The sequence below is a fragment of the Sus scrofa genome, chromosome 15, assembly GCF_054392235.1.
Source record: "Sus scrofa isolate SSC_HxYL_T2T_F1_AM1 chromosome 15, Sscrofa_HxYL_maternal_Yorkshire_Landrace_v2.0, whole genome shotgun sequence".
Lineage (NCBI taxonomy): Eukaryota > Metazoa > Chordata > Mammalia > Artiodactyla > Suidae > Sus > Sus scrofa.
This window is the reverse complement of record NC_139397.1, coordinates 52,454,439-52,472,246: the sequence shown is the minus strand read 5'-3', so window position 1 is coordinate 52,472,246 and position 17,808 is coordinate 52,454,439. Positions and strand designations below refer to the sequence as shown.

At 37.5% G+C, this 17,808-nt stretch overlaps 1 protein-coding gene across 2 annotated transcripts in view; it reads left to right on the top strand.

Moving 5' to 3' along the window:
* GPM6A (glycoprotein M6A) overlaps window positions 1-17,808 on the top strand; it is a 294,595-nt gene that overhangs the window by 251,883 nt on the left and 24,904 nt on the right. For both annotated transcript variants that reach the window (XM_021075300.2, XM_021075299.2), the window contains exon 3: window positions 11,533-11,689. In XM_021075300.2, coding sequence (XP_020930959.1) covers window positions 11,533-11,689 — 157 coding nt within the window. The remainder of the gene's footprint in view (window positions 1-11,532; window positions 11,690-17,808) is intronic.

Genomic DNA, 17,808 nt, shown 5'->3' with positions numbered 1-17,808 from the left:
GCTGTTTTAAAACAGTTACAGCAGGGTTTTTATCTTGTAAACATTATAGGACTGTGTTGAACGTGGTGATGATAATGGTGGTGATGATGGTTATGATTTTAACGATGGTACCTTCCCTGAAGCTGTATCACAATTTTAATGCCCATTCTCATGCTTTGTAAAAGTCTGTCTGTCCCTGGACACACCTTACTTACCATAATATTTTTACTGACCTACGTTTGACTAGAGTAGACATTTCAACCAAGGTAAACACTGAGTACATTTCAGATGAGATTAGAATTCAAATAGCTAATTTCTATTCTCTTTTCTAAAACCCAGGAATACAGTGACTCTAAAAAAATATTTACAAATAAGAATATGATGATTTCATTTAAATAATATTTGAAAGGTTATCAGGGGAAAGGCAATTTGCTTTGTTCTTTGTGATTCGAAGAGAGAGATTTGAGCCAATGGGTTTTTCAATTCATAGGGAAATCATTTTTTGGCTTAGAATAAAGAACTTTTCAGTAAGTCAGTTTTCTGAAGAGCACCTGGGTTGCCTTGGAATATAGTGATTTGACTGTAAATGAAAGTTTTTACGCTAGGCTGGTAATGAACCTCCAGTTCTGAGGTGCTTACAATCTATAATTCACTTGCTAAACCTTAGTTTTAATTCAAGAACAGCTACTTTAGAATTAGCATTATTTGGGTTATTATAAATATCAGGTTTGGAAATATATTTAAAACTCTTGAATTTATTGCAGTTCTACAATGTTCTTGTTTTCAAATATTCAGGTTTCTTTTTCAGATCCATCCTTTTTTTCTTCTTTTCTTTTTAAGGTGCACTTGCAGTGTATGGAATTTCTGAAGTTAGGGGTCAAACTGAAGCTGCAGATGTGGCCTACACCACAGCCACAGCCACACCAGATCCTTAACCCACTGAGGGAGGCCAAGGATCAAACCTGCATACTCGTGGATACTAGTCAGGTTGTAACCCTTTGAGCGGAGCTCCCTTAGGTCAATCTTTGTCTGGTTTGTCTTTCAATAAATTCATTTAATCAGCAAAAAATACAGGGTTATATTGTGTGCCAATCACTGTGCAAATCTTTAGGGATACAAAGTAGAACAAGACACATTATTTTTCTTCTAGAATTGACATAGGGAAATATGTTAGCAGAGTGCTGTCCACATAAGACTCAACACTTACAAATTGAATAATGGTAGTTAGTACTTCACCTAATTTCTAGAATGCATCAAGTTTATGAAGTACCAAGAGCAGAGAAAGTACAATAATTTATACTACATGATGGAGTTTCTGCTGTGGCTCAGTGGTTAACGAATCCGACTAGAAACCATGAGGTTGCAGGTTTGATCCCTGGCCTTGCTCAGTGGGTTAAGGATCCAGCATTGCCGTGAGCTGTGATGTAGGTTGCAGATGCGGCTCGGATCTTGCATTGCTGTGGCTCTGATGTGGGCTGGCAGCTACAGCTCCAATTAGACCCCTAGCCTGGGAACCTCCATATGTCGTGGGATCGGCCCTAAAAAAGACAAAAAGACAAAAAAAAAAAAAAATTATGCTGCATGGTATTAGCACAGACATATATACAAGTACTTGTAATTATACATAAAATTATGGTCCTACTCCCATTTTCACAAAAAATTTTTTCTGATGAATTTTAAGTTAAAATTTAAGATTAAACTCATTTGTAAAATCTAGAAGAAAATATAGATTTAAGATTTCATGTATTATGGGGCAAAAAGTATGTTAGCATAAAAGAAATTACAAAGGAAAAATATATAGGTTTTATATATTATAAATTAAATTTTACTCATTAAAGTATTATTTAAAAAAACATTAAAAGGTGTGAAAAACCTGAAGAAAATATTTACTTCTTAGATTAGAGTTCCTAATTTTAATAAACACAGAATTGACTCAACAGTATATATATTCCATAGAAAAAGTGGCTAACTATGAAAATGTATTTCATTAAAGACTACAGATGATTAATAGCTTATATGTTCATCCATACTACTAAATTAAGAAAATTGATTAAAATAATAAAACTATTGCTTTTTAACTATCAATTTATTTAGAAAAATTAAATGGTAATGCTCAGTATTGGGAAACAGAGAATAAGTCCTCCTACTCATTATCAGTGTATCTTTATTTTAGCACAAACTTTCTGGACACCCTTTTCACAATACATACCTTAAAAGTTTTTAGGAATTTATCCAAGGAAACAGCCAATACTGCCCAGAGATTTATTTGAAATGATCACCATCACTATGCTGTTTGAATAGTGATGCATTAGTTTCCTATTGCTACCGTAACAAGTTACAACACATTTAGTGGATTAGAAAAACACACATTTACAGTTCTGGAGGTCAGAAGCCTGAAATGAGTCTTACTGAAATAAGGCTAATTGAATTGGGGTGAAATCAAGGTATTGGCAGGATTGCACTCCATCTGGAGGCTCTCAGGGAGAGTCCATATTTTCACTTGATCCAGCTTCCAGAGCCACCTGCAGTCCTGAGCTTGTGGTCCCTTCCATCTTCAAAGCCACTGGTGTAGCATCTTCAGATCTCTCTCTGGATTTGATCCCAACTTTCCTGCATCTCTCTTTACCATTTATTAGGACCCTAATGATTATATAACATGAGATAATCTCTGAAGCTCAAAATCATTCCTCTAACCACATTTGCCAAGTCCCATTCCCCAAGGTAACATATTCACAGGTTCTAGAGATTAGATGGGGATATCTTTGGGAGGCATTCTTCTTCTTATTCCTGAACAGAAGTGGAGAATTGGTAAAATGTCATGATAACTTCAAGTAATAGAATGTGCCATAATTTTTATAAAAATATCTTGATAAAATTATGTAATAGTGTAATGGAGTTATTTGTAATTCATATTTAAAAACTGGCAGAATAAAGAATGAACAGTCTGTGTTTCTCTGGTTTATTTTCATTTTTTTTTCCTACAGTGAGCATAGATTGCTTTTAAAATGAGGCCTTTACAGAGACACTGTCAAATTTGAATGTATGTATTTAGAAAGGAGGTTGAATACTTTCATTATTTCCTTTTGAAGAAAGGTAATATGGATTATTACTTTGCAAAGTGAAAGTAGTGCAGTGAAGGTAAGACTTCTTATGATTCTCTGCTGTTTGATCCTATAGTGGACACATAATCATGACCAGAGGGTTCTTGGTGCATTTTGTTGACATATCATTGACAGGAAACTCATCTTTATAGATAATGAGTTTAATTTTCCTCATATTATATTTGAAGTTCTTTGTTTTGCTAAATTCATATACTGCATGTCCATTAAAAAAAAAAGTACTTTTGTGGTAAAACAGAGGGATTCAAGCCAATAAGATAAGGTCAAGTGTATTATAATTTAAATTTGGCAGTGATTTAATTTTGAGATGCATTCAGGAATGTAACATTAAACAATGTCCATCCTCAGATTGTTTAAGGAAAAACTTTATCTAAGAATTTCTGAATGTCAAGAAATTAACATTCAGCTTCAACAGAACATAGCTTGTAGCAGGCTGAATAACGACTCCCAAAGATATCTAGAACCCAGTCCCTGGAAACCTGAGATTTCTTTTATATGCAAGAGATTTTGAAGCGGTGATTAAGAATCTTGAAGTGTGGCCATCTGCCGAGACCAGCTTAGCAGGATGGGGCTGAAGATCGGGTGCTGTGTAACTTAAGGAAAAAAGTTAGCATAAAACAAGACACAGAGACATTTCTCTTAAGTAAAGGTGGGAACTGGTGGACTCAAGGTCTCAGGGACCAAAAGCACCGCCTTAAGAAACGACACTGCTTTTACTGTGTTTTTTAGGATTATGTCAAGTGAGAAAGGGGTTGTAGGTGCAGGATATGGGTTTTTTTAAAGTTATTTTAAAAGTCACATAGCTGGTTGCTGATTAAGCTTTTACTCTGATCTTTAGGCATTTAACAATCATTAGCATTTGAGGAAGCTTGGCATCAGCTATCTATGCATATCTTTCTAGAGAATCACCATTGTGCTTCTGCATAGGGCATGCCTATCTGCAGCAACCCTGTGTGCCTAGGTGTGCACCTCGGTTCTCCTTGCTAATGAATATCCAGCTAATGACCCCTCATAAACCCCTTGGGGCCATGAGGCTCCTCTTTTATTCTTAAGAGGACATATCATGGTGTGCAAATGGCATGCCAATCTGCACAGGTCACATGCCTAGACCAATGCATTATGTCCTTATTCAGCGGACCCTATGAATAACTTATGCCTTTAGGTCTTTGTTCTTAAGCTTAAGTCATTTACCAGCACTGCAGCTGATTTTTAAGCAGGAAGATGGGCTAAAGTAAAGCAGGACAAGATGGAGTTTTCAGCATAGAAAATAGAAGCAAAGAGGCTAAGAAAATATTGTAGAAACATGTCTCGTGACGGCCATCCTCCTGGGTTATCCAGCTGAGCCTTAAATCCAAACCTAAGTATCCCTATATGAAGGCAATGGAGAGAAATTTGTCCAGAGAAGGCATTGTGACTTCAGAAATAGGGTGCTGCTTAGTGGCTTTGAAGATGGAGAAGGAATCACTAGCCAAGGAACACAGAGAATGCAGCTCTAGATGCTGGGAAGTGTAAGGAAACTCTGCCCTTGAGTCTCTGGTGGAAGCAAGGCTCTGCCAACACATTAATTTCAGTCTGGGGAAACTGCTTTCAAACTGCTGACTTCCAGAACTGTAAGAAAATAACTGTGTGTTAAGCCAAGTTTGTGGTAATCTGTTGGAGTTACCATAAGAAATTAATAGCTACACCCCTTAACTCCTGTCCTTACTATCAGGTTTTCTGACATAGTGTTTGAGCTAAGTTTCAGAAAGATAAAACCAAGTTGTTTATTATTGCCATGGAATTATCATCAATAATTTGAAATCGTACTTCTAGTGTAAATAGCCAGACCTAATATGCACATGAATTTTAATTAAATTAAACATGAATTTGGAAGGAGTGATGCCAGCACGGTGGTAGACTAAAAGTCCCAATGCTTGTTCCCACAGAGAAACACCAACTTATCCAATTACATATAGACCAAAATGCCTTTGTTTCCGGTTAAGAAGTTGCAGTAGCCCAGCAAGTGCAAAGCCCTGTTTAAATGGGTAAGAAGGCAAATTTCACTGTACTACATCAGTCTCTAACCTCAAGCCAGGGCCAAGGTGAGAAGGCCCTGGATCATGACTTCTTGTTTGGGGGGACATAGAAGAATGGAGCATTCTTCCAGTGTTCTGGCTTTTCTGAGCACTGCCCAAGGGACAGATTTCTGTTTTGCCTCACTAGAAGCCCTGACAGAGCTGTATCTTTGGATGTCTGAGGTCCCTGAGAAGAAAGAAGGGTGGAGAGTGGCAAGAGGCACAGCTTGCTGTGATGGAGAGAAAGGGCACAATTTGTGGCTTCTCCCTTTGGGGGGAGGGAGAGCAATGGTGTTGTGTCCAGTGCTTCAGTATACCAACCACTGTTGTCTGCCTGTCTAACTCAGGGCATTGACAGGGAGCTGGTATACTTCAGATGCCAGTTGGCCACTGAAAACAAGAAGGATCAGGGCAGCTTGCTACTGTAGAACCAGAACTTGTAGTGTTTCAGACAGTCACAAAAGAAACAAGATGATGAGAGACTGAGAAAGAAACAAGTACACCTCTCTAATTGAGAAACTACATTCACAGGCTTTTAGAAGTTACAATCCCCTTAAGGTTTTCAGAGGCCCCCAGAATGTCTAACTAAGCTGAATAGTGAGGATCTTCTGTATAAAGCCAGTTTCTCAAAGACTGGGAGAAGTAGATGCTTTTTCAAATGCATGGACCTGAACAATAAGTACAAGACACATGAGAAAACAGAGGCACATGACCAAAGGAGCACAATCTCTAGAAACCAATTGTAAGGAAATGGAGCTATATGAATTACCTGACAAAAAAATCAAAAAATTATCATAAAGATGTTCTATGACAAAATGAGAACATTAGCAAAAAGATAGAAAATATATAAAAAGAACCAAACTTAAATTTGGAGGTTGAATAAATGAACTGAAAAATTCACTAGAGGGGTTCAAAAGCAGATTGACAAAGCAAAAGAAAGAATTAGCAAATTCAAAGACAGGTCATTTGAAATCATCCAGTCAGAGGAACAAAAGGAAAAAAGAATGAAAAAGAGTGAAGAATCTAAAAGGACTTTGAGACACCATCAAGTGGAGCAGTATATACATTACAGGAGTCCCATAAGATAAGAGAGAAAAAGCAGAAAACTTATTTAAAGTAATAATGACAGAAAACTTCCCAAATCTGGGTAAGGAAATGAACATTTAGGTTTAAGAATCTTAGTGGACTATATATAACACATATAAATTGAAACAAATCCACACTGAGACATATAATCAAATTTTCAAATGTGAAAGAATTTTGAAAGCAACAAGAGAAAAGCAACTTGTCACTTACAAGAGAAACTCCCTAAGACTATCAACAGATTTCTTGGCAGAAACCTTGCAGGTCAGAGAGAGTGAGATGAAGTATTCAAATTGCTGAAGAAAAGAAATTGCCAACCAGAATATTCTGTCTGCCAAAACCATCCTTCGAATATGAAAGCAAAAAATAGAACTTCTCAGATAAAAACAGGCTGAAGGAGTTTATCACCACCAGAGTTGCCTAACAAAAAAATGCCAAAGGGAGCCCTTCAAGTTGAGATGAAACGACGCTATATACTAAAACAGAAGCCTGTGAAAGTAGAAATCTCACTCATAAGGTAAATATACAAACAAATACAGAATACTCTGATACTGTAGTAGTGATACATAAATCACTTTTAATGCTGTCATAGAAGTTAAAAGACAGGGAGTTCCCGTCATGGCGCAGTGGAAACGAATCCGACTAGGAACCATGAGGTTGAGGGTTTGATCCCTGGCCTTGCTCAGTGGGTTAAGGATCCGGCATTGCCATGAGCTGTGGAGTAGGTTGTGGACATGGCTCAGATCTGGCATTGCTGTGGATCTGGCATAGGCCGGCAGCTATAGCTCTGATTAGACCCCTAGCCTGGGAACCTCCATATGCCACAGCTGCGGCCCTAAAATGACACAAGACAAAAAAAAAAAAAAAAGAAGACAAAGGAATTGAGAAACTACAACTATAAGATATGTTAATGGGTTCATAATATAAAAAGATATGATTTGTGATATCAATATCAATAATGAAATGTGGAGGGAGAGAAGTGACAGTTTAAAGTATCTGTATGTAATTGAATTCAGGTTGTTAATTCAATAGATGTCAATTGAATGGAATAAAGTAGATGGGTAATTATGTCTCATGTAAGCCCAATGGTAACCATAAAGAAAATGTCTATAGAAGATGTGCAAAAGAAAAAAAGGAATAAAAGCATATCACTACAAAAATCAGTGACATAGTCTAATTTTGTGCCTTTCAGGGATGTTTATATGTTTCTTTCATGCAAGTCTTGAGCAGTTGTTAAGTTTATTGTTTAACATTTGCAGCCATTATAAGTCAAATTTTCCACTACCAATATGTCTTCTAGTGGTTATTATTTGACTATACAAATGTTATTGACTTTTGCATGTAAATTTTATATCCTACTGCATTGCTGAATTCCCTTATTATTTAAATTAGCTTTATTACTGCTCCTCACAGATTCTTCCAAGTACACTATCATGTGGTCTGCAGACAGAGTTAGTTTTATTTCTTATGTTCCAATTCTTGGGTCCCTGACTATTTTCCCTAATCTAATTGAATTAGCTAATACATCTAGAACAATGTGAAATAGAAGCAGAGGAGTTCCCATCATGGCTCAGTAGTTAACAAACCTGACTAGCATCCATTAGGGCTAGGGTTCAAACCCTGGCTCCCTCAGTGGGTTAAGGACCTGGCATTGCCATGAGCTGTGGTGTAGGTCACAGATACAGCTTGGATTCTGTGTTGCTGTGGCTATGGTATGGGCAGGCAGCTACAGCTCCAATTCAACCCCTAGCCTGGGAACCTCCATATGCCATGGGTGTAGCCCCAAAAAGACAAAAAAAGAATAGAAGGAAGGAAGGAAAGAGAGAGAGAGAAAGAAAAAAAAAGAAAGAAAGGAAGGAAGGAAGGAAGGAAGAAAGAAAGAAAGAAAGAAAGAAAGAAAGAAAGAAAGAAAGAAAGAAAGAAAGAAAGAAAGAAAGAAAGAAAGAAAGAAAAAGAGAGAGGGAGGGAGGAAGGAAGGAAGGAAGGAAAAAAGTAGGGAAGGAAAGAAAAGAAAGAAAAGCAGAGATTATTGATTTCCTTGTTCCTGAATGGGAATGCCTCAATGAGTAGTGTTCTGGGTTTAGGGTTGTGACGTTTATCCATATGTGAAAATATCCACCTAGTTCTACTTCTCAACACTTTATTAGGAAACAGCAGCTTTACTGACATAACTAAGATTGTGTGTGTGTGTGTGTGTGTGTGTGTGCATTTTTTTTAGGTTTTATAGAAATGGGTCCTATTCTCTTCTTTGAACCTAAGAAGATGCTCTTATTTTTGCCTGATATATTCTGATATTCCAAGTTGCTGCTTTGTTCACCTGAAATCTCACATTAAAAAAAAAAAAAAAGAGGGGAGAGAGTGCTTGTTGTGGCTCAGTGGGTTACAATCCTGAGGATGCATGTTCGATCCCTGGCATTGCTCAGTAGGTTAAGGATCCAGACTTTCCATGAGGTGTGGTGTAGTTTGCAGATGTGGCTTGGATCCTGTGTTGCTATGGCTATGGCATAGGCCGGCAGCTGTAGCTCTGAATCGACCCCTAGCCTGGGAACTTCCATATGTCACAGGTGTGGGCCCCTCTCCCCCCTCCAAAAAAAAAAAAAAAGGAGATCCAAAGTCCCTCCAGAAAGAACTGTACAGGCATGCTGACTTTGCTCATATATCTCTAAAAGCTAATTTTTTTTTTTGTCTTTTTGCTATTTCTTGGGCCGCTCCTGTGGCATATGGAGGGTCCCAGGCTAGGGGTCAAATCGGAGCTGTAGCCACCAGCCTATGCCAGAGCTACAGCAACGCAGGATCCGAGCGCGTCTGCAACCTCCACCACAGCTCACGGCAACGCCGGATCCTTAACCCGCTGAGCAAGGGCAGGGATTGAACCTGCAACCTTATGGTTCTTAGTCGGATTTGTTAACCACTGCGCCACGACGGGAACTCCAAGCTAATATTTTTATACTTAGGAAATGTTTTTATAAGCAACAATTTTTGCAAGAGAAAAAAAAAAACAAACCTTGGTTATTGTGATAGGTTTTAAAAATGCTTCTTTCCAAATATATTCACTTCCTAATCCCTACAACCTATAAATATTACCTTATATGGCAAAAATGGAATTATGCCCTATATGGTGTTTCAGTTAAAGATATTGAGAGGAGAAGATTACCCTGAAATATTCAGGTGAGCCCTAAATTTAATCCCATGTATCCGTATGAGAGATAGATGGAGGCAGTTTTAAGAAAGACAAACTCAGAAACCAGTACAGAAATCAGATGTCATCTTAACTAGATAATTGAAATTAGCATCACTGCTGAGGGGCAGATGGACAGAATCTCAGCCATCAGGTATTCTAGCCAAGAATAAGTAATCCAGATCTAATCATGAGGAAACATCAGGTAAACCCAAATGACAAACAGCCTATTTGATAAGGAGGGAGTGAATTGTGTTCCTCAACAATGTTAATGTCGCAAAGATAAGAATAGACAGTGACTGTTTTCTGAATTAAAGGATGCAGAGAGAAACATGGCAAATGAATGCAATACTTAACCTAGACTGGATCCTGTGTTTGTCACTGGATCAGTGCAACTGATAAAATTGGAATACAAATCATACATTTGATACAAGTATTATATCAGTGCTATATTTCTTGAGATCAACAACAGTACTGTGGTGAATTTCCCTGTGCTCAAATAGAATTATCCAGGGAGAGAGAAGAAAACAATAAAGTAAATGAAGTAAAATATCATAAATAGGTATAGGGTATACAGTTTTTCTTTGTACTGTTCATTTTCTGCATTTTTCCTTGTAAAATTGTTTCCAAATAAAAATTAAAATATATTTTAAAAGATGTCATTTTAACCTAAAAATTGTGTGGAAAAGCCATGTAAACCAAACTCTTCAATGTGTTTATGATGTCAAATTAGATCTATACATTGACACCCTCAAATTCTTTCACATGCATGATGGGCTTATGCACTTCACATCATCTGCCTCATTGCCCTTGACAAATAGAATTGTGTAATATTTAGATTTTTCAGACAGTGGAAATCAGTCACTAAACAGTTGGTACAGTGAATGTTAGCAAACTCTTCTTGCTCATTTCTTTATGCAACACGTTCCCTTATGGTATTACATGTATTATTTTAAAAACATAGCATCCGACTTCTGAATCTCCCATCAGCATGAGCCAGCTTCCTCTTCCCTCATTTCCCCCCTTATATAAAGTCACCAGGATCTCTCCATCATTTCTTGCCACCCTATCTATTCCACTCACTCTAATTAATGAGAAGAGAGAGTAAAAATCAAATGTGATGGTATGAAATAAAGAGCAGTTTTCTTACAAAAGCATATCAAGATGGCAAAAACAGAACTATAGCTAATACCTGTACCTCTCCATATGGCATGGATGCACAACTAGTTTTGTTTCTAGAAGCAGCAAAACTGATTAATTTATTTTCTTTTCATTGGGCTTTGAGGTTCCCATACAATATCTAGAATTACAGAAAAATCCATCTGCAATTTATAGACAATGCATGTGTCTCTCTAGAACCCTTAAATACATGGGCACTCAACTGTGAGAAAACAAAGAATATCTTTTCTTTTCTCTATGTAATTATTCTATAACTTGGCTCAGGCCCAATTAATTTCCATTTTATCATATCCATTTAGTGATTCTGCCTAAAAGGCTTAATTGTCAAAATTATAACTTATCTGTAAAAACCATAGTTTTTTCATTATTGACATTTATCAGCAGCAGAAACTATTAGTGATGGTTTATAGTAAGTGAGAAATAAAAAATAATTACAACTGATCATTTATAATAAAAATGAGGTTGTCATTTTATTAAAAATGAATGCATCATTAGCCATCAAGCTTTCTTTCTCTTGTAATATGTTTAAAAAACTCAGTGTTATATACATAAACCTTTATATTTGCTATTTTGTCATAATTAGAGAAATGATATGATGATTATCCTACTTATCAAATCATTTCAGCAACATCCTTTAGAAATATGATCTGCTGTTCATCCAAGGCTGCCTTGGTGTGAACCAGGAAACAGGGGGTGGTACAGGGCAAGAGGAAGAAACCTATAAACATGAAAAGTCCTGTCAACAACTACTGGAAGTGGCAGCACAAAATGTACAAACGTTAGTCATGCCAAGCAAGAATGCTTTACAATCCAGCCTCCATTATGAACATAAATATTCCATAGCTTTCCTTCCAAAGGACCCCTGAGTGTGTGGGAGTCAGTTGCTCAGATCAGCCCCAAAGAGTTACTGAGCTAAATCCCTTGGTCTTTTCCCTCCTAGGATTGACATCTTCAAGTATGTGATCTACGGCATTGCAGCTGCGTTCTTTGTGTACGGCATCTTGCTGATGGTGGAAGGTTTCTTCACGACTGGTGCCATCAAAGACCTCTACGGGGATTTCAAAATCACCACTTGTGGCAGATGTGTGAGCGCCTGGGTATGTTATCTGTCTCTGCTCAGGGCTTAATGTGGGTTCTGCTCAGGGCTTAATGTGGGTTCTGCTCAGGGCTTAATGTGGGTTCATTTCAGCAGCACACAGGTGTTGGTATTCATCTGCCAAAAATTGAAGTATTTTTTCAACACAGTAACCTTCCCTCTTATGAAGGCTATTTTAAGTTGTAATTACATTATTTCTAAATTAAGATTATTCCATGTGAACATTCTTTAAATTCTCAAATCACAGGCAACACAGCTCATTTGCTCCTTGCAGCAAACTGTTGATTAACTTATGATTCCCCCCCCACCCCCCGCCACTGGCTCTGGGCTTCCCATATGATGTTTAGAATAAGAGAAAAATCCATCTGCAATTTATAGATAACACATGCTTCTCCTTAAATACATGTTTTTCTATTTTGCTATGAATTTGGAGAGAACTATATCATATAATTTCTGTTTAATATTTACATAAGAATTACCGTATTTTGCTAGTTTAATTTCTAAATCCTTATTGATATGAGATTTAATGAAACATAGTCATATTCTAGAGCTAATGCAATGCGGAAAATGTATGCATATCTATTAAAGCACAAGGCTGGTGACAACTAAGAGTAATGTGGTTAAAAGTACTTTCCCAAATCCCAGAATAATTTTCCCAAAATGAACATTGGAGCTTCCATTGTTGACTAACATGTTTTTCTTTCTTATTTCCCAATGTTATATAAGGACATCTATTTAATTACAGCACATATTTCCTATTAAGATGTCTCTGATAAGGAACGATGTAATTTATTTCAGTCTTATAAAGATTTTCAAAAATATCAGTTAATCATTAATCATTAACCATTAACCATTAACCATAAATCAGTTAACCATTTTTTTCCACCAGCCTGTATCAAGTGCTGTTATTCTCTCAATAATGCTAACAATCTGATAAAATAGTGTGCCTGTGTTATGGGTATTTGTAGTTGTCTCTGGAATATATTCCCGTAAGACTCATTTCTTTGGGGGGACAATGTTTACTGTAATACCTAAGTTTTTAGGATCAGTAATATCAAATTACAGACCCAGAGGAAGTTTAAAGATCTTGGATTAATTTAAAAAGTAAAATATGAATATTCAGTGGACCAATTTTCAGTGATACTCAAGGGATTTCTCTATTAAGAAGGCACATTCTGACTTTAGATTCATTTATACTCTGCCAATGGAGCATGGTGATTTCAATTAATGATAGGCTTTTCCTTATAATTCAGTCAGTGTCATTATAACACTACTTGGATGTCTTAGTCTCAACCCTTTCAGATCACAGTTTACTCTTTTACATAATGAAGACCTTAGGTCATCTCTAAAGCTCATTCCAGCTCAAAGAGTCCATGATTCTAAAGCATTCGTGAAATGATAGAGAATGATAGTGATCTCTAAGCATGTTTTCCACTGGGGAGTGAAGTGACCTTTTGCCAGGAAACATGCAGTTGATTTTGTTGTTTCATTGATAATTGTTAAATTTCTCCATAGGATTGTATGCCAATGTAAAAAGTCACACAAGAAAATGCCTGTTTGTATGCAGTTGATAATTATCCCTTTGCCATTCAAACATTTCAAAGATACCTCAAATAAAAATTTTCAAAGGGGAGGAGTTCTTCTCATGGCGCGGTGGTTAATGAATCTGACTAGGAACCATGAGGTTGCAGGTTCAATCCCTGCCCTCGCTCAGTGGGTCAACGATCCGGCCTTGCCGTGAGCTGTGGTGTAGGTCGCAGACGCGGCTCAGATCCTGCGTTGCTGTGGCTCTGGCATAGGCTGGCAGCTACAGCTCCGATTCGACCCCTAGCCTGGGAACCTCCATATGCCACGGGAACGGCCCAAGAAATGGAAAAAAGAATTCTTAAAGCAAAAACATGAGCCACATTGTTTTCCGTAATAGTAACAGTCCCACTGGACAGCCCAGAAGCATGGCAGTAGGAAGTCAGCCCCCTAAGACGCCCCACCCACTCCTTTAGCACTCCCTCTGAACCCAGGGATAAGCAGAACCAAAGCAGAGTCACATGCTGCAGAGCTGGTCAGGCCAGGGCTGTTCCCCACATGGCCTCCATTGAGGGGACCAGACCCACTTCTGAGTGGGAAAGCTGCAGCCCTCTCTCCCCACCACACACATAGCTCCTTTATCCTGTGGGCCTTAGGGCTGCATGGGATCAGTGGGGAGAAAATAATGTTTCATCAGTCACCCTTGCCTACCACTATCTTCCTTGGTTCCCTATTTCCATTCTGCTTTTTTTTCCCTTCAATTTGTAGGTAAGTGGTATCTTACAATCTAGTTTAAGTTCTATAAGCTTACCTGTTAGCCTGTTTAATTAGTCTTTTATGGCTTTGAAAAAGTCCATATTAATGAATTTCTGTTTGGAATACTGACCAATACTAACAGATGGAATAAAATTTTTGAAATAACCATGTCATAATATTAATATGAAAAGCTTCCAGGATTAGTGCTGAAAGAAAATCATTATTCTATCCCGGTTTTTCATGCTATATAAAAAGTAAAGTTGTTACTGGTAACCAGTTCTACTCACGAGATGCACTTGGGCACAATGTACAAATGCAGTTCATTCTGAAGCAGCATTATATCACTGAATAGAAGATGCTAACCAATATTCTCTTTTCTTCGTGAATGCTCTGGAAAGTATAACTTGATTTGCACAGTGCATTTCCTCTCATGCAGTATCAAGACCACTTCAAGTTTATTTCAAAATTTTAATGTTATCATTTGAAATCCAAAATGTGAGGTGCATAAAACACCAGCACAGTATTAACTTTTGAGGCTTGAGAACCATTATTAATTAGTTTATTAAGATCATGTGAAAATATTTTTTCACGAGATTTATTTAAATTAGTCAATGGTACCAAGTTGAGTACAAGTCAAACGTGTTATTTAATACATTAAACATGAACTTAAATTTAATGAATATGGAAATATTAATTTCCTTCAAATCTCTCCCCTATTGGCTTTTTAAACCTATATATATATATATATATATACACACAGAGAGAGAGAGAGAGAGACTAAAAAAATACACCACCTGAAAATTGAGAGTTAAGTTTTATTTGGGGTGAAATTTGGACTTAAGCCCAAGAGACAGCATCTCAGGTAGCCCTGAGAAACCACTCAGAGGTGGTGAGGGAGGAGCAAAGATATATAGGAGTTTTTCAAAAGGACAGGTAGAGGAAACAAAAGAGGCCTGGGCTCACTGAAATCATTCCTTTGATAATGCACCTCCACCCAGTATCCTGAGTTTTCACAGCCTGCAGGACTCACAAGCTCTCAGTCTTGGAGGTGACTGCGTTTACAGATGACTGTGACATTCTTTATCCTTAACTACAGACCAGGCTGAAACACCACCCAAGGAGGAAAAGGGGGGAATATCAGGATATGATAAAGGTGACGGGAGTTGCACGCAGCACACACACATTTTATAAAAGTTTGTTGCTGATCTCCTGAAGGTTACTACCAGTCACAAGGATCAGACATCACCTTGAAGAATTTTAGTGTTTTTCTAGATATGAAGAGATGCAAGAATTGGGCACATAAAATCTCCTAAAAATATCTGACTCTCTGAATGAAGGCCTGTTCTTCCAGTTTTCCTAGAGCACAGAGTGCCTCAGTCTTGGTTCCACGCTGAGCTCCACTCGGGTGGTGCTACAGATTTGTAGATGCAGTGGCTCATGTTTTACTCCTTGTAGAGGTTGATGGCATGTGCCAAACTTCAGTTCACATATATATATTCAGTTTTAACTCAGGAGGTGTGCAGTGGCTCATATTTTGAAATTTGGGATCGTCCTTACACCCATTAAGTTCTTAATTCTAAAATTTCCCATAACCATTATGGCAGCAGTATGGATCTCAAAATTTATCTATAGTTGTTCTGACACTTTAAATTTTTAAGCCCAACTGGTTTGAAGTAACACGAGTGCCTAAATATGCTACTCTCTGTGGAAAATTGATCCATTTGTTTTCCATAAATCTACCTGCTCTAAGTAGTGTACAAAACAATGAAACTTTTAAAAGTCTATGTATTCATTTGCTGGGGCTGCCAGAACAAAGGGCCACAAACTGAGTGGCTTAAACAAAAGGAACTTACTGTCTCACTTTTCTGGAGGCTTGAAGTCCAAGATCAAGCTGTCCGAAGACTGTGAGGGAGATCTGTTCCTCTCACCCCTGGTGGGTTGCTGGTAATCTCTGGGGATCCAAACTCATACAAATATCACCCCCATCATTGCCCTCATCTTCAACTGGCATTCTCCCTGTGTACCTGCCTGTCCTCAAATTTTCCTAAACCCCACATAGGATTAGGGCTCTCGTTTTTAATTTCCGTACTTCTGTAAAAGCCCTGTCTCCAAATAAGGTTACATTCTCTGAGATATGGGCAGGGGTGGGGGTGGTGGGGGGAGGTTAGGAATTCATCACATGAATTTTAGAGAAGCACAAATCTGTAACAGTGTGCCTTTTAACTGTAGCAATATGCCACACGCAATGTTTAAAGCAACAAAAATAAGCAATTTACTTAAACGTTTAGTTACTTTTGTTACCCCCATTTTATAGATGAGGAAACACATTCTATTTACTGTCCTCTCTCAGTGTCAGAGGGACTTGGTCCCAGGACCCATGTAAATACCAAAATCCACAAATGTTCAAGTCCTTTACATAAAGTGGTGTTGTATTTGCTTATAACTCATCCTCCTGTATAATTTAAATCATCTCTAGATTACTATAATACTTCACACAATGTAAACTCTAGGTAAATAGTTGTAAATGCTATGACATTGTTGCTGATGGGCAGCAAATTCAAGTTTTGCTGCTTTGTAACTTTCTGGAGTTTAAAAAAATTTTCCATTCATAGTTGCTTAAATCCAAGGATGTCAAAATGGAAGTTCAACTGTATTTATTTTTCAATCTTTCCCATTAGCTTCAGATGTTTACAGGTTTTAACTACAGCATATTAGACTAGTATCCATAAGAAGTACTCTATAGAATTACATTCACATCTATTCAGTATGTGGTCACTCATGGCTCATTATCACAGCTTAAAGTTAAGTTTTAATAATAAGTCCAAAATTAATAACAGAAAATGTTTGCTAGGTGCATATATATATTCCAGTAGCTATGCATCAGACTTTATGAACTACTAAGGCATTTAATCTTCCAAACTATGTGGAATAGATTCCAGTATTAATTACCTTCATTTCTCAGATGAGGAATCTGCCATCAAGACACATGCCCACACATACATGGTGGGCGGTAGAGTTAGATTTGGATTTGAGCATCCAACACAGAGCCCCTGTCATAACCTCATGATCAAAATTTGCCTTGCCATTTCATTTTATGTGGGCTAATTTCATAGGATAATATTCTGGTTGTGAGAGTTTTTAGTAATCCACCAGCCACTTTGTTACATTTTGGTGAGATCATTCATTGATAATTGGAAAGTTCCTTCATTGCTGAGATGTCCTCCTTTTAAACTTTGCTTTTATTCACAATCATGAATTATCTCTTTTTACAAGACAAGGGTGCTCTGTGGGACATGAAAAATCTCAGGAGTCAAAGGTACTTTTCTATTTTGATGACTGCCTACAAAGAGTTCTAAGGTAACTTCCTAAGTCAAGTTGTCCTCAAGGAACCCAGCACTCGAGAGTGTCTCTAAAATTCAGCTTCTTTGAAAGTAAATGAAAAAATAATAACACTTTTGATCCAAGACTGCCGAGTTCCTAGAATAAGGCTTAGTCTAGGGGAAATTCCACCTCTAACCTGAAGAAGGACTCATCTTTTTTTCAGAATCTAACATTGCTCTTTAACACTTTCTCAGTACTGAGGAAAAAAGGAGAGAGAAGGGGGAAGATAAACTGCTTCAAGCACAGTGGTAATAATTAGAAATAATGTTTCAAAAAGCATTGCATTGTGGAAGAAGGAACCAGGAATTTATTTGCCAAGTACCTGAAGTAGATCTCACAAACGCACTTGTGGTTTCAGAACTGAACTTTAAATGCTAGAACAGTGGACCAATCTCAGTGTGACCATTCAGATATTTACTGTGCTGCTATATAAATTACAGCAAAAAAGAAAACATGGGT